The 18,235-nt window shown below is 40.0% G+C and overlaps 1 protein-coding gene across 2 annotated transcripts; it reads right to left on the bottom strand.

The window, feature by feature from the left end:
* Nucleotides 1-3,015: 3,015 nt before the first annotated feature.
* Nucleotides 3,016-17,737, bottom strand: slc16a3 (solute carrier family 16 member 3). 2 transcript variants are annotated; one of them, XM_031894048.1, is made up of 6 exons: nucleotides 17,631-17,737; nucleotides 11,057-11,209; nucleotides 9,494-9,735; nucleotides 7,258-7,401; nucleotides 5,054-5,824; nucleotides 3,016-3,987 (listed from the first exon to the last, which is right to left on the bottom strand). In XM_031894048.1, the coding sequence occupies exons 3-6, from the start codon at nucleotides 9,714-9,716 to the stop codon at nucleotides 3,704-3,706; spliced, it is 1,422 nt and encodes a 473-aa protein (XP_031749908.1). In that variant the 5' UTR covers nucleotides 9,717-9,735; nucleotides 11,057-11,209; nucleotides 17,631-17,737; the 3' UTR covers nucleotides 3,016-3,703.
* Between the last annotated feature and the right edge of the window lie 498 nt (nucleotides 17,738-18,235).

The following is an 18,235-nucleotide window of genomic DNA, read 5'->3' as shown; positions in this document are numbered from 1 at the left end:
AATGGAGTGCTATGAATCTTCTGAGGGGTGGCTGGTTAATTGCCCCAGCAGGGGGCAATTAACCACAGTTTGTCAAACCGTGTGGCTTATTTGGGAATGGAGTCTATGGGAGATGGCCTCTCCTTAATTTTAACTTTCTCGATAATAGGTTTCCAGATAATGGATCCCATGCCTGTACCAGCTATCAAATTGCCCACCATAAGCATGCCTGCTTGCCCCTGTCAAGGTGAGTTGAATCATGCTATCTATGGCAGCTGAAAGCAACTGTCATGGGAAAAAAATAAGTTTCTTATCACTGCTGGGGCAATTAACTGCCCACCCCTCAGAAAAGTCATGCCTGCTTGCCCCTGTCAAGGTGAGTTGAATCATGCTATCTATAGCAGCTGAAAGCAACTGTCATGGGAAAAAAATAAGTTTCTTATCACTGCTGGGGCAATTAACTGCCCACCCCTCAGAAAAGTCATAGCATCCCAATCCCGAATAAGCCGCATGGTTCGACACCTCATTCATGGGTCTACGACAATCGGTGGTTAATTACCCCCTGCTGGGGCAATTAACCGCCCACCCCCTAGAAAAGTCATAGCACCCCATTCCTGAATAAGCCACATGGTTTGACACCTCAGTCATGGAACAGGCAATATATGATTGGCAGCTGAGATTTTTAAATGCATTTTAATGGGTTTGGATGTGTTAATAAAACTATTGGGTTTCATGTTAAACTTGAAAAGAACATTTATTATACTGCTTTATGTCTGGGAGACAGGTCCCCTTTAAGGAGGAGATGGATGCCAAGCTAGCAACCTACCAGTAGGATGGAGAAGAGCAGCAGCGAGTAGGGAGGAGGAGACATGTCCTGGAGCACTGGCGGAGGTTGCTAGGGAAGAACTAGAGAAGGGAAGCAAAGGGAACAATAGTATATAATCTTCCATAGGTACCTTCCACAGACTCTGAATTCTCTTTACTCAGTAAGGGGTTAATAAGGGGCTTTGAATTTATATGGTTTTCTAAATCGAATAAAGTTGCATATGGAATGCTCACTTATTTATTAAAGGAACAGTAACACTAAAAAATGAAAGAGCTTTAAAGTAATAAAAATATAATGTACTGTTGCCCTGCACTGGTAAAACTGGTGTGTTTGCTACAGTAACACTACTCTGATTTATATAATAAGCTGCTGTGTAGCCACGGGGGCAGCCATTCAAGCTGGAAAAAAGGAGAAAAGGCACAGGTTACATAGCAGATAACAGATAAGTTCTGTAGAATACAATAGTGTTTTATCTGTTATCTGCTATGTGCCTGTGCCTTTTCTCCTTTGAATGGCTGCCCCCATGGCTACATAGCAGCTTATTTATATAAATTATAGTAGACTTTCTGAAGTAAACACACAACTTTTACCAGTGCAGGGCAGCAGCACATTATATTTTAATTATTTTTATATACTTTCTCATTTTTTGGTGTTACTGTTCCTTTAAGGGAAAACTTGTTCAAATAAACGCTTAGAACTCTCATTTGAAAATATGGCTTGAGTTTTCCTAGGACAACTCCCATTGACTTCTATAGAAACTCACAAGTTTTTACATTCGGGTTTTTGGAGTTTTTTTGCACTTGATAAATACAAGACATTCGAGTATTTGACACGTAAATTCTAATTTGTGTTTTTTTAGGACAAAACACTAGAAGAGTGGGAAAAAAATTGAAAACATGAACATTAATAAATCTCCCCCTTAAAGTGCACTTTTCAGCTAATTCTACTGTTGAGCAACAGGTTGATATAAGGAAATTACATCCAAGAACTTTTGGTCTGTAGAGCCCTAGTGTGTTAGTGCCTCCTACAATATACTCGGCTGTAGAGACATATCAGATAAGTAACCAGTATTTCCTAATGTGACACAAGATGTATATAAAGCCTTAATCCGGTCAGGTCTGACATGACATCAAACCATCTGATAAGGGCGGGGCAATCGTGGTGTTAGATACTGAGTACTAGGAGTCAGAGATTTATATCTGACTGGAGATCCAGTGTGTGGGGATTTAATGAACATATTTTTGGTGCAAATGTTACACAAATGGGGTGATTTCAAGTAGGTTGTAAGAATTTTTAACGGTTTATAAGCTCATTACACTGATACTGTATACGCTGCCCAAGATATACAAGGGCCCTGTCTGGCCACCGGGGTGACCAAAAGTGGCAGGTATAGGTTCTATCCGCTGCCCTATGGCGTCCCTGCTGGACAGGCTCTTTGCACCTTTGGTACAGCAAGGAAGTTCATACATCAGTGATAGTTATCCCTTTTTGCATTAAGGCAGTTTTAATCCTTCACATGTCAAGAAATCAATCCCTGGGAGTCAATTTTTTAGGGTGCAGAGGTTGGTCAGTGATCCCTCTGTGATGGAACAAATTAATTTGATGAAGAAATTACAGGATAGGAGTTCCAAGGGTCGTTCTTGGTATGCCACGACAGCATTATGGAGGATAACAATTAAAGCAAATAAGAAATCACGTATACCTTTTGTAATCCACTTTGGGGTTCAGTGAATAATGTACCCAATATTGTAAAAAAATAAGGATATTATGAGTCACCAAGGAGTTCCATGCAGGGCTGGAACTAGGGATAGGCAGAAGAGACAGCTGCCTAGGGCGCAACGATTGGGGGGGGCGCCTCTCCTGCCTACCCCTAGTCTGCGATCAGATTCGCGTCACTGTGCATGGCCCCCCCACACACTTGAACTGCGAATGCGCGCCAAAACACACGCGAAGCAGGGGCCCACCCCTGGTTCCATGACCAAATAAAAGCCTGAGGTCCAAGTGCTTGTATACAAGTCAAGGAACTTCAAGGTGACTTATAAAAATAGAAAATAGAGATATTCTAATACACAAGTTTCAGCGAGTCATGTGACAAATTAGAAGCACTGTGTATAAGGATATATTTAACAGAATATCACTAACTATTTTCCCCAGGTAGAAAAACTTTTTTTGGGGGAGAACACTGTAAAGAACCACAAATACACAGGTTGTATAGTTTAAAAAATTTAGAAGTGTATATCATTTACTGACTTTTCAGTGCAATGCCAAATAAAACCCTGAAATCATATCACAAAAAAGTGTATTCATCTCCATAAATAACACAAAAAGACAAGGGAAAAAAAAATAATTAAAAAACACGCACACAGTTACCAGTTAGGTTTGAGTTAACATTAGTCATTGGTAATAGAAGTTATACAGACCAGCAAAGACATGGATTGAAACACTGTGTATAAAGTGAAGCTCGAGCTATCTGTAGGCTTCTGTGAAATGGATATACAAGTCCTGTTTTTCTCATGCAGTTGGTTGTATTTGGGCTCTCTAGCTCTCCAAAAATAACACGACTTACAAAAAAAAAAAAGTTATAAAAACAAACAAATGAAACCATTAATGTTCTACACTAAAGGGATTTGCATTTTCTGTTACATTAAAACAGGCAAAGTCCTAATAGCCTACAGCAGCCAGTCACCGGTTAGCTTCTCCGAGTCTAGTGCAGATAAAATAATGACAGCAATCAGTCTGGTTGGCATAGGTTAATGGACTTCAGCAACTGGTTTCTACACAATGCCTTACAGTTTTCTCGCAACAATAAAATCAATGTTCATTTAAAACAATTAATGATTGGCACAGCCCTAAATAGTCTATCCCCTGAATTAAATATCCTCAAGCTTATCAGACTGTTCAAACACAGGTCTCAGGATTCGTCGCAACCTCTCCGTTCTTCTCCTTTTCATCCTTCAAGAACTGCTCCACTTCTGCTGAATCCACTTTGGCATTTTCAGCTGCTGAGCCATCAAGTTTTTTAAGTTCTTCTATTTCTGCATTGTCTTTATGATGGGGCTCCTCTACTGTTTTCTTAATGCAGAAGAAATTGCCCAAAGTGAGAACAAAAGCTGAAGTTACGACTTCAACACCAGCAATGATGAATACAAACATGTACTTCCCAGTTGCATCCAAGATTTTTCCTGCAATCAAGAAACATTATTATTTTTACATATAGTTTTTCTACATAAAAAACAAAACACCACTTTACTAGACCCAAAGTACTAGTTCATTCAGTTGCATAAGGCTGCTGTAGTTAGGAAGCACTCACTCCTCTCAAGGTTGAGACTCATTCAACAATGATGTGAAGTGCATAGATCGAACATTAGATATACGGAAACCAGATTTTCTAGTATTTTGGGTCCTCTGAAAGAATCACCACAAGGGTAGCGCTGGATTAACCTGGATAGTTTTCTCTGTTTGCAACCCTCTGATATATTTACTATGGAACTAGGCCTGCCACATGTAAAACATTTTCAGGACAAAGCCAATTATTATAAAATATGTAAGTTGGAAAGTCGATTAGAATGAAATAAATTATGCAGAAAATGGTTTGCACCAACATCCCCTAATGACACCCCCCAACATTTATTCTGGGACAGTTTGTATATTCAAAAGCTCCCCATCTTCCATCCACTAAGGCTCATAATATTAGCAATCTCAGTGCATTGTGCCCAAGTCTGAGCTTTCAGACCTATTGTTTCTCCTACTCCCATGTAACTGGAGGAGTCCCAAGCCGGACTTCTTGGATTACTTTTAAATGCTATTCTGATACCTACTGGGAGCTGCTATCTTGCTCCCTTCCCATTGTTCTGCTGATTGGCCGCTGGGGGTGAGGGGAGAGATATCACTCCAACTTGCGGCTCAGCAGTAAAGTGGGATTGAAGTTTATCAGAGCACAGGTCACATGGCTGTGGCACCCTGGGAAATTAGGAATATGGCTAGCCCCATGTGAAATTTCAAGATTAAAATATTTAAACAAAAAAAAAAAAAAGTCAGTTTGCATTTTTGAAAATACAGATTTCAATGCAGGATTCTGCTGGAGAAGCTCTATTAACTGATGGGTTTTAGGGGGGGGGGGGGGGCACGTTTCCCATTATAGTATTCCTTTAAGTTCTGATTCACTTAAGAATGATAAAAAAAAAAAAAAAAACACAGGATTGCACAGTTATTTTGCTTGTATTTTTCCCCCATTAAAGTAGAACGTACCTGCTGATGGTGGTCCAATAAGAACAGCACAAGCTTCTGCTAGAAGCACCAGCCCAATAGCACTGGAGAATTTATGTGTACCAACAATAGCCATCAGGACTTCAAATTGCAGAGCACCGACCATTCCATAGGAAATCCCAAAGAAGATGCAGAAGACAACCAGTCCTCCGAAGGAATCTGCCATGGAGCCCATCAGATCAGTGAATCCATTAAATACCATAGCAAAGCCAAATAAATAGACCGCGTACGGTCTAACCTGTTTCAGCCCTGTAATTACTCCACATGTGGGCCGTGCAAAGATATCAATAAATCCAAGAACGGTGAGGAGAAAAGCTGCCTTTGTGTCTGGGATGCCAATGTCCTTTGCATAACTTACAACAAACACAGGTGGCACAAACAGCCCAAGAACCATAATGGAGGCAGCCAAGGTGTAAATAACAAACCCTCTATCTTTGAAGACACTGAAATCGAGCAGCTTTTTCTTTGGTTTTATTTCTTTGGTATCCTTGACTTCTTCTACTGCTTTCTTTGGAGGTTCAAGTGGTCTCATCAAAGCCCCACAAGCACAGCAGTTGAGGAGCAGCCCACCCAATATAAGAAAGCCTCCTCGCCAGCCAAACTCGTACTGAAGAATTTGTCCCAGAGGAGACAGGGCGCAGAGAAACACGGGGCTCCCTGCCGCAGCCAGACCATTTGCCAGTGGGCGTCGTTTGTCAAAATATCGGTTCAGCATAATCAGGGAGGGCTGGAAATTGAGTGCAAGGCCCAAACCTGGAGAATATAAAACAATAATTGGATGTTAATAAGCACAGAGCAGCATTTCATTTAAAAATAGATTATTAACAGATGCATGATAATCATTACTGAATATCTACTTAAAGGAATATCCAAATACCATTATGTAGAGTATGAGAATATGAAAATTGGTAGGGTCATCATATCATTTTTAAAAGATGCAGAAATGTACAGACAAAGTGTCAGACTCATTAAGACCCTACTTCAAGTAGACAACAACCCTTTGATGTAATCCTTTACTCCGTTTTCTATTCACATACCTACAGCATCATCAATACCAACAGACCCTCATTTAAAAAGAAATAGTTTAAAATTCCAGTATCAAATGCTTTTGGCAAAGACTTTATAAATTTTGAAATTACAGCAGCTTTCTTACAATCCATAGGTACTGTACTTATGGATTGTAGCCAATCATTTGCCTACAAGCCCCACTTTTCAGTTTAGCCCTTGAACTCTAGGGGGCAGATTTACTAATCCACGAGCGGTCCGAAGGTGTCCTAATGCGTTTTTTCGCAATGATCTGTATTTTTGCGACTTTTTCCTTTATTTTCTGCGACTTTTTCGTCGCCTTCGCGAAAAAAAAAAAAAAAAAAAAAAAATCGGGATTGGTTTTTCCACCGTTTACAATTGCTCAATACAAAAAAATCACGCCGGCGATGAAAATATCTTATACTTGCTATATATTCTGAATTGATCTGATCTGGCACTTCTGTTAAACCAGTCAATATCTCGGTTAATAATGGGGATTTTAAACAAGGCCTGCTCTAAATTAGTAGCATGAACTATTTGTAATAAGGCAAGTGGCACACAGGGATGTTAGTCTGGATTTTTCAGAGCAGGCTCCCTTTCCACCCTTATTAAAAATGTGCCGACATTGAGCCAGAGCGGATTTCGGAGCAAAGTATGCATGTTGTGCTGAAATCCGCTCTGTGTGCACTTGCAGGCTAATGCTGTGCCAGTCAGTGCAGTTGTAAGGACAAGCAAATGGAAGCCCATCAGCTTTTCACCACCTAAAATACCCCTCTATTTCCAGTCGCACCAAAAAATACAAGGCATAGTCATCTGCATTTACTGCATTTACTTGGCAGGGGTTGGTCCGATTGCCCTTCTTGAAATTAAGGGTTTACCTCCGAACTGGAAATTGCTTCAGATGGGTTTTTTCACCTTTGGATCAACAAATCTTAAACTTGATGTACAAGTCTTTTTTTTAAACCCATCAGCTAAGTTACTACTTAACACAAAAAAACTTATTGATTCTGAACCCAGTCTAATATGATTAAACATCACCGAGACTTGTTTAAAAACTAAACAGGTTTCTAAAAAGTAGGGGCATTTAACAAAAATAATATGAAATGATTATCAGGATAGGCAGGATTACCAGGATAAATATAGGATTGTACATAACTCACCGGTGATAACCCCAGCAGTGAGGTAAATTGTGAGGATACTTGTGCAAAAAGAAGCAGCCACCATTCCAAGAGCAGCAAAGAGACCACCAACCATCATTACTGGGCGACAGCCAAACCGATTCACACATATGCTGCATAGCGGGCCTGTATAGTAATAGAGAATCAATATAATTTTAACATCTCAAATATATTAAAACAAAAACCTCTTTGCATTCATGTACTTATTGTATTACAGTTCACTACTTTGTTTCATCCGTATCCCAATCTTTCTGAACTGTGTGTGTGTGAGCTCCTCAATGACTTAGAATGGATTTTAAAATACAAATATATTACAATTATAAAACATACGTCAGGAGCCATATATGAGAATCAAGGAGTATCTCAGAACTTCAGGGCACTTCGGAAATAATTAAGCCTTTATAAAGCGATCAACCAAGGGCAATTCTGTGCCACCGTGAGACAGCCTTCTGAATGCCACCCCACTTGCCACAGCCTATTCGGTCAGCCCAAATGTTGGTATAATGGTTTTGTGCCTTGCTATGAATAGTATGAAAACTGCTGTTTGGGCATGTAAATATGTTATTTTAGACTGTTTTGTCCTCCAGCCTGAAGGGAGTGACTTTGCAGCCGATTACCTCAGCATAACACTTTGGCAACCTCTGACTCAGCCAAGACTACTCAAAAACTCCATACCCCAAAATGTTATCACTACTCACCGATATATACTAAGGGCAACATAATCCTGAAAATAGTAGGTGCTTTTTAGTATTAACTTATTTTGATCATGGCACATTATCACATATTGAAACTACAGTTTCAATTTCAGATGCAAAATCAAAGTGATCATGGTCAGGTTCACCAGCATTAGTAGTATGTGTCTTGACTAGGGTTGCCACATTTTCTGGAAATACCGGTCTTCCTATATTTTAATTTTTTTCCCTATTAATAACATTGGCATTAAGCAACATTTTTACTGCCAGGCCCGTAAGATACTGTCCAGGTGGTAACCCTAGTTTTGACACTTATCCTGCAAGACCAGGAGAAGGAGTGAAAAAGCATTCCCTTTAGGGCCCCTCTAGGCAGTATATCTTCCCTTAGTCTGGCTGTGCTAATGCACCTCTAATCTAAAGGGGTGTCATCTGGTGCACTGATCATTTTTATGGGAAGAAAAGAACTTGTACAGAGTAATCATGTCCCCTCGCAAGTGCCTTTTTTCCCCCCCCCCAGAGAAAACAACCCCAACCCCGACAGTCTAACCTCAGTTAGAATCTTCCATCCCCTTTACCAATTTAGTTCCATGTATTTGCACTCTCTCCAGCTCATTAATATATCCTTAAGAACTCGAGCCAAAACTACACTGCATACTCAAGGCAAGGCAATTAAAATTAGTCTGGCAAGATCAGTTATACATAAAACCATTCTGGCACAAACTTATACTATTGTGATTTGCAATGCATTCATGTATCTTATCCCTTATTACCCCTTCCAATAACATTCCTACCACTATTGTCAGATGAACAGTTTTTAGGCAGAGAATAGGATCTCTTTTAAATTAGCAGCACCATTTTAGCAATTCCCCAGTCTCTCGGCACCATGCCAGACCTCAATGAATCCTGAAAAATTAAGTGTAAGAGGTTTGGCAATCAGAGCTAAGCTCATTTAGTTCCCTGGAATAAATACCATCTGGTCCCAGACCTCTGTTTACCTTTACATATTCAAGTCTCTTTTGAGTTTCTTCCTGAGTGACCCACATATCAGTAGTTATATTATTAGAAATGGGTCTATTAAAAAGGAAGCCTTCATTAAAGATGAAAAATTATTTTGGATCCATTATTATACAGAAAGTAAGGCTGAAACTGACTTGGGGAAGCAGATTCAAAAGCTACTGTGTCAAAATAATTTATACTCAAATATTCAGGGCCATATTTAACAAGAACCCAAAGGCAAGTGCCTAGAGAAGCACCTCAGCCCAACCAGCGGATACTTGTGGCTAAATCCAGCAGTGCAGCTGAAGGGGAGGGAAGGCTACCTAGCTCCTGTGTTTTATACATGCACAGTACAACACGACTGTCACCGTTAATGGGGAAGGCCCTATATGAAATGAAGTCCGGCGCTTCTCTAAATAAAGCCCTGTAAAATTGCCTTATGGGAACCAGTCATAATTCCTCCATAGAAGGAATGATTTTAAGGATAGCTGTGTCTGCCCAATGTCCGTTAAATCCCCCACTGCACTTACCTGTACCATAGAGCATAGCCAGTAGGATGGACGATATCCATGCTGTGTCACTGTATCCTATCCCAAACTCCCTAATCAGTTCTTTAAAAAACACACTGACAGCTTTGGGGAAAGCATATGAAAATCCAGTGATGACAAAACATCCAAACAGAACGGCCCAACCCCATCCACCATCAGGGGCCTTGACGCCAGTTGGCCCATCATCCACAACTGCTCCTCCCATGATGTCAAAATCTCAGGTCCTGAAATAAGTTAAGCAATTGGTTATTGGTGAGACAAATAATGTGTGATAAAGTCAATATGGAGTCCATGTTAAAATTATTGTTAAAATTATATATATTTGCATCTCCAAGATGACTACTTTCTAGTGTTAAGGGTGCCCTCCTAGGGTCCACACTTGAATCAATCAGATTCTGATAGTGTTAATTGTTATAGGTGAATGCAGGAATGGGCAGACCAAATAACCAGAAGATAAATAGCAAATGGCATGAATGTGTGAGTATTTGGTTATTCTGGTTATTTAAAACCCTGCATGGTTGCTTGTTTAAGCAGGACTGTAGCACTCACAATAATTATATTCCAAGTTATAAAACTGTATAATTCTTAAAACACTCAATACAAACTTAATGTTATTTTGAGGTGATATTTACTGTAAATTTAAATACTGTATAGACCTACCATATTAGCAAACTCTGCTTGTTAACTTTTGCAGACAGTCAATTTACATGCAAAAAGAAACACCAACAAATGCAAAAAGGTGGAAAAATGTGCTTTCTTCCTTCGGTTTTTTTTTTTTTTGAAAAAGGAAGTTGCTCCACTTTATTTCTAGCACTATTAGTGAATTTTCAAACACAAAATTTCTAAGAACTCCAATTTGAACTAAACAATAGTTTATACTACACAATGATAAAATGCAATTAATTTTCCATAGATTCCATTTCCATTTCCCTAGATGCTGCAACTTGCTCTCGAGAACTAGACGTTATGTTATCAGCAGTACTGGGATGGCAGGAATTGGATATCCATGTGACATCAGTCAGACCACTGGTTTATGTGGGTTAGTAACTAATGCTTGGCTAGGATCCACAAGCTACTATATTCAGTTGTCTCACATGCTCAAATCTAACTCATTCATCAAAATAATTACAAGTTCCATTTTGCAGCTTGGTATTCGAAAATATACATGTGCAAACTTTGTATAGTGAGAAAGTTCTTTTTTTTTTTTTTTTTTTTTTTTTTTACACAGAATAATCCAGCTGTGTTCCCAAGTGGTGGCTTCATGCGTGTTACTGTACCCACAGCACTGCCCTGAACTGCCAAATACAGGCAAGAAACTGCATGTTGCATCGCAGCTGCATTTGACGGTTCCGTGCAGAGCCATGCTTACAGACAATAGAAATTAAAAGGTCTCTGTTAACTTACTTATGCTTTTCCGAGCAATAGAACACAAAAAAAAGCTGTGTGCAAGAGCCCTAAATTTAGCAAATGTAAAATCTTTGATCTGTGGCAATTAAAAGGTTAAATGGATAATTTTAGAAGACTGCTACATTAGTCAGTACTTACAAAACTCCTCTCTGGGTTAGGTTTCTTCAGTGCCTTTGGGGGCTTGGTTTCAAGGCTTGCATCTGGTAGACTTGAAACTAAATGTTTAGATTATTTAAAAGAATTCAAGTTTCTAAAGCTCTTTATTTTCATATGGTTTCTCTTTGGTATAATCTGCAAAAATAAAAGTGGGGAATTGCAGTTGAGAAAACAGTTTAATATATTCAGCTATACATTTTATAAAAAGGTAGCAAGCAATTAGAGCCTAGAAGCATTTGTTCATAGTGACAGATGCGGATACTAACTGGTTATTATGCTGCCTAATTAACATTTCAATGGATCAACTGATCAAGAACTCTCGCCAGCAACAACTACTGAATTGTTTTCTCAACAAGGAACAGATTCCTAATAGATTAGCCTGGGTGGCCTTTCCTGGGTGTGGGGTATTAGCAGTTGCATTATGACACAATTTATAGAGTAAGGGTAGACATACAAAGGCAGATTTAAGCTGCTCGTCTTTCAGACCTATTCAGGAACTTATCTACCCATGTAAGGGGATCCCCGACGGCCTACCCGGCCAATATCTGGAGAAAACTGGCCATTTGTTGATCAGGCAGGTACCATTTCCCCCCCCATCGGATGGGGACCACACCGGCTCATTGATGCAGTCCTCACTCCGACGGCTCATATACCAGACGTTGTAATTCTGCGTTATCGCTCACCTTAGGTTGGCATATCAGGAGAAAGATCCACTCTTTTGGAACATGTTAATGATTCTCTTTCTAGCACTATATGAGGCTGCTGCCACATGGGACATTTTCTCAGCCTGAACATAAGAGCAGGCTGAGAAAACATCTTGTGTGGCAGAAGCCTGAAGCTGTTCTATTTCACCTATTTATACATAAATCTGGATGTCTCAAATTAAAGGAGAACTAAAGCCTAACTAAAAATGTACAGCATTTCTGCCCTACTTCATGTTTTGGGCTTCTATCCCAGCCCAAACCACAGCCATTTAGCAGGGAAGATATGTGCCCCAGATGCTCCCTGTCTTTTCTGCTGATTCACCGCACATTCTCTGTGCTGCTGTCAGTTACTGAGCTTAGGGACCAACGCACAATATACAAAATATAAATGTCACAATATGAGGCTGATTAGTAATTAATACAGATAACGACTATATGGCAGCTCAGAAACCAGTGCAATTAGAATAAGAATTTAAATAGACAGACCTGTAGCATCAGTTTATGACAGGCCAACCCAAGGTCAGACTGGGGGGTGCAGGGCCCACCAGGGCTGCCGCCCCAGGGGGCCTGCAGGTGCCCCCACTGATCCTCCCTTACCCACCTCCCCCCCCCGCAGGGCCTCCCTAACTTGCCCCCCCCAAAGGGTCCCCCACCTGACATCCTCCCTGGGGCTGGGGCCAACCTCATTTTCTACTCAATTAGCAGCTCAGAGCATAATGAGCATGTGAGTGTCACAAACACTTTCCAAGATGGGGAGCTCCTGTGACAAGTTTGAAGTTCAGTATATAAAATATGGCATTTTTAGCTTTATTCATTTTTAGGTTTTAGTTCTCCTTTATGGCAAATTCTTAATTTTCCCTGGAAATTTCTGCCAAATTATAGCAAAATAATGGTTATCCGTTTTCATTCCCCTAAACTAGAATTGTTTGCAGTGATTTATAGATATTCAAACATTTACAGTAGTTTTGTTTTTAGTTTTTAAACCGAGCACAATGCCCATCACGTAATGCCACAAGCTTTTCCTTGTTGTGCTTGATTCACCACTTGCCAGTAGTGAGATTTTCAGATATTAATTATTCAGAATGTTTTGATCTATATTGTCTGAGGCTTGCCAACTGTGTTGCAATAGCAGGCTATTTTCTTCTGCAACAACTGAGTCATTCTTTTAAAGAGGTAATAAATACTAAAACGAACATTTGCCTTTGTATCAAATGGAACATTTCAACCTGCAGGAGAAAAAAAACTTTTGAAATTGAGTAGGGTAAAAAAAAAATTAAAATTTTTCCCCTTTTTTTTGTATGTATTTTATATTATTATTACTATTAATAACTTCCCATTTTGCCTGTAGCCAACAAATGAAAATATTATCTAGTTGTGCCCCAAGCAAACAAAAAGCAGACCAACTGCCTGACTAAATATTTCTCTCGGTTTCTTCTGTTCAACTTCTATTGATATCAGAATAAACTGCTACGTATGAAACCACTACTGCATCTTACATACATTAGGAACTATTGAAATATTACATATCCTAATCCCTTTAAATACATGCACAATTCCACAAATATTTCTAGATAATTTTCCCCAGCAGACATACATACATATATATAGTCTAATGATAACAAACACATGCACACTGAGCCACTACAGGTATTGGACCCCTTATCTGGAAACCCGTTATCCAGAAAGTTTCGAAATACAGTAAGGCCATCTCCCATAGACTATATTTTAATCAAAATAACTTTTTTCTCTGTAATAACAAAACAGTGCTTTTTACTCTATCCTAAAGATGATATTAATCATTATTAGAGCCAAAACCATCCTATTGGGTTTAATTACGGTTTAATTTTTTTAGTAGACTTAAGGTAGGAGATCCAAATTATGGAAAGATCCCTTATCTGGAAAACCCCAGGTACCGAACATTCTGGATAACAGGTCCTATACCTGTACAATGAAACCTTTGTATCAACTTCCCTTATTACAACATTCCCTTGCATAAGACAACAGGTTTTATTTAAAGTGATGGCCATTAGTACATGTATAATACATAAACGTGACTGCTACCGTGTTTTTGCACGACTTTCTCTTTCAGCAGTGAGGGGAGGGTTAATTTTACATTACATTTTGTGCTATGGAGCAAAAATGATGCAAAGGTCCTTTACAAGTGATGCAAGTTTCTCTATAATAAAGTGCAGGAAGATGGCCTGTTCAAAATCAACATAAAATAGTTTGTATATTAGTCATAAACTGGCCTGTGTTTATTGTCCTAGTTCACAATAGAATACAACTTACAGCTGCAGTATCTCTCTTAGGAAGTTCAGCAATTAATCACATTACTGCTATGTGACCAACACACCACATGACTGCAAGAATGCAGAACCATGGTGTATAACAATGGCATTAGTTTTATAGTGCTAGGATGTTCAGTCTGTCCATCTATTTTATCTGTTGTGAAACTATAATGTCAGACATACTGGGATTTGTAGTTCAGCACAGAGGGCAGCAGGTCAGACACGGCTGTTACAGAATATGTTTTAACACTACACCGCTTGAAACCTGAAGCAGTGAGAAATATTTATACGACTAAAACATTTGGCATCCTGCCCTTGTATGTACCAGTAAAGGTCTTCTCCTTGGGTATTCTTAACCTGCCCCAGAGTGTGCAAGGTTCAGAATACGTCTTTTTCAGGCCACAGAATAACTTTGGTGGCAATGGGTGAATGTCCTTCCTGTGACATTCATACCTCAGAAGAGACCATTTCTTGCACATACACTAGAAATAACCTGAACTATTTTGGGCTGCTGCCCTTTTGGTTGGATAGCTGCCTGGTTCCCAACTTGCTGCAATTTGTCTTGCTCTGTGTGAGCACAAGGCTGAAGCTAATTAATATATCATTAGACTTTATAAAGGCAAAGCCCATTTTCATATGAATGAAGATATGCAGCCGAGGAATTTTCTGTGCACATTATACCATCAACTTAGTGTGAAACATATAGAAAATACAAATTAAAGAAAAATATTCTTGTAAAAGAAAGTATCTATTTTGTTTTACACTAGGAATGTTGGAAGTAGATATCCTGTACAGGCAGTGTTGGACTGGCCCACCAGGAAAACTCCCAGTGGGCCCAGGTGTCAGTGGGTCCTCCTGCTCCTGACCATTTGGCCTGTTTCATGGTCATTCCCTATTTCTGAATGGGAACAAAGAGGGGAAATAGATGGAAGAATAGATGTTAGCATGTAAATAAAAGACTATGAGAATAAAGAGGTTGGGTGAGGAAGGAGGAAAGATAGTTTGGAAAGTGGGCCTAGGGTCTAAGGTTTTCTGGTGGGCCCCTGGGGTCCCAGTCCAACACCATGTACAGGTATGGGATCTGAAAACCACTTATCCAGAAAGCTCTGAATTACAAGAAAGCCAGCTCTCAGACCATTTTAGGAGAGAGATAGAGATAGATATATTCCTTTTTTCTCTGTAATAAAATACTGTTTTGTGGTTGACTGGTAGCAAAATAATCCCATTAGGTTTAATTAACATACATGTATTCTTTCTAGCAGACTTAATTAAAGGTACTTTGATCAAATTAAGTAAATTCTGTAAAATCACAAGTCTGAAACATTCTGGCTAATAGACCCCATACCTGTACAGAAATGGATACCAGGCAGCACTGCTGTTGCTTGGAAGGGCTGTTTATCCATACATATGGTACATAACCTCAAGTAGTATCTTTGGTTTTTCCTTAAAGCAGCGCTGTATCAAACAACAATGGGTTGAAGATGGACGAGATAGAGATCAAACAAAATAAAGCAGCATCAGACACAACAGATGTCTGCGCCTTGGCAGCTGCTTCTGATAGGCTTTATGCAAATAAGCAGATCTACATTAGAATCTACTAACTGACCAACAGCCACCTGCTGTGGGGGAAGGGTGCAGGGAAGATGCTGGACACAACAGCCAACAGGTGGGGATGCGCAGTGACTTAGGGTATGCCGTGCTCTCCATCCCTCTGCTACGGGGCACAAATAAACACATTGTTTCATTTCCTTTTTGCACAAACTGGGTTTATACCAAACAGAAATGTAATTAAAGACAGGATTTGAATAGAGGATAAACTTTGCAATGTATCAGTCTGGTTATTTCCTGTTCAGAGCTCAATAGTCATTCAGCACTTGATATTCATCCGGCACAGAGTGTACATGGTACTCAGGCACAAGGGGAGGGGCCAAACAAACTTCTACTCACAGTATCACTTAAGAACTGCTCACAAGTCACGTACACAGATGCACTAAAATAGGTATATGCATTGTATAATGTCAGGAGGCTGAATCACATCCTTTTGCTCTACAGGGATTTACCATCTAAGGAGCAACCAGGTCATTAACTGTGCATCAAGGCACAACCCTTCTTTATAATTATAAGAACAGCATGTAGCCTACCGACTGTGCCAAATAATAAGCATTATAATAAAATCACCCTGGTCCATGTAATTTTTCTAGGAACGGAACAACCTACTCCAGTATTAGCTGTATGAACAGATATTCATATATTTACAGCACACTAATATCTGTGTGCCCCAACACTAAAGTATCACAAAAGCATACCATCACCAAAAATATAACCCCCTATACAGCTCTAATAGCATGAGTGCAGCCTCCTCACAAATTGTGTATCCCGGCATTAGGCTATATAGGGTCCTGGGCAGGAATGGGTTAACAATGGCTTCAGCCTTGGTCTGCACTTACTTATGGTAATCCACCACTAGTCCTGGGTCAACATATAAATTGCACAGCCAGTGCGACTGCACAGAGGGCTCAGGGGGACATATATTTGACTCTGCAGCACCCAATGGTCCATGGTGGCGGGGACACTAAAGCGGTTCCTATACAGAGACTACAGTGATTTAAAACCTTTTATCTCAGGGGCTTAAGTTATGTTGCAGAATCAGCTTTAAAAAGGTTATTTGCCTCATTATATTACAATAGTATAAATGACATAACTTAGATGATAATGGGAGAGCCCCAGTACATAGGTTATTTATCACTGCTCTACTAAAAGGGGTAACTCACCCTTCAATTAACTTTTAGTAGGACGTTGATAGTAATAGGCAATTTGCAATTGGTCTTTTTAAATACATTTTTTTGTTCACTAGCTCTTCAGTTTGGAAATGCAGCAGGTATTTGGTTGCTAGGGCCCAACACATCCTACCAACCAGCCAGTAGTTTAATGAGTAGGAGCAGACCTAAATAGAAATAAGTAATAAAAAGTAACTGCAAAATCCTTGGCTCACTCAGCAACAGTTTTGGCTGCCAGGGTCACTGACCCCCCTCATTTGAAAGAGGCTGAAGGGAAATCAGAGCTCTAAGAATTAAGTTTCTTTGGCCAAATATATAAAATTCTATCACAACATGTTCGTCCATGAAACAGCACTCTCCAGTAGCCATCAATATCAGCTTTATGGTACAGCAGGTCGATAAATTGTATGGATGTTGCACCACCATTACAGTCTGTTGCACTCCCACTATAAGCAGACGCACACGACCCCCTTGCCGACCCCTTTGCTAGTTACAAACACAGCGCACTCCCATATGAGCCTTATAAACACACAAGCAGCAGCCACACTGTGCAACTCGCTCAATTTCATACCCAATAGCTTTACAAGGCAGCGGTACCTGTAGAATGCAAGGCAGTCGCATCCCCTTCCAAGTAGCAGTAAGAGATCACCAACAGTATATCATAATATTATTCATCACCCCGCCAGTGCCTAGATAACCCAGTGTGTTTGGGCATAGCCCTCTGTACAATCCATATACACCTGACTCATCCACCGGCATGCCAAGCCGACAGTCGCAGGGCGCTTACCTGTAGCTGCCGATAACCCGGCTGTCTCTCTCTGTGACTAGAAAGCTTCAGCTCTCGGAGCTTTAACTAGTCCCGCCCCCGTGATGTCACATGGGGGCAGCAGCTGCAGATAGTACCGCCCACAGGACAGTGTGAAGGTTAAGCAGTGTGTGGAGCATCAGTGGGGGATGGAGAGGATGAACTGCTACTGATGTGGGTGTGATGATGATGATGATGATGATAATAAGGGATCTGTTATTATAGTGCCATTACTCTAACCTGAAAAACCAGGTTGGGGACTGGGAAGGTTTGGAAAGCGACAATGATTATTTCAGTGTTCCCCAAGGAATGTCAGGTTTGTGGGGTGGGCCCCTGTGTACGTGTTAATCATGTTTATATGAGCAGTTTCTTTCTCCCTAAAGCAATAGTATGTTGTGTTATAGTTAGTAGAAGGCAATAGTCCCTGTAAGATATGTGTTTGTACACCCAACAGCCAACAATTCTGAGCACATTCCTGCACACTCTAAATGACTAATGTGTATTTGGGCAAATCCACTGCTCAACATCATTTGTAATGTGGGCACAACAGATAGTATTTGTAAGCAAAAGAAATGAAAGTGACAGCA

Source organism: Xenopus tropicalis, chromosome 10 (genome assembly GCF_000004195.4).
Source record: "Xenopus tropicalis strain Nigerian chromosome 10, UCB_Xtro_10.0, whole genome shotgun sequence".
Taxonomy (NCBI): domain Eukaryota; kingdom Metazoa; phylum Chordata; class Amphibia; order Anura; family Pipidae; genus Xenopus; species Xenopus tropicalis.
This window is presented reverse-complemented; position numbering and strand designations above follow the sequence as displayed.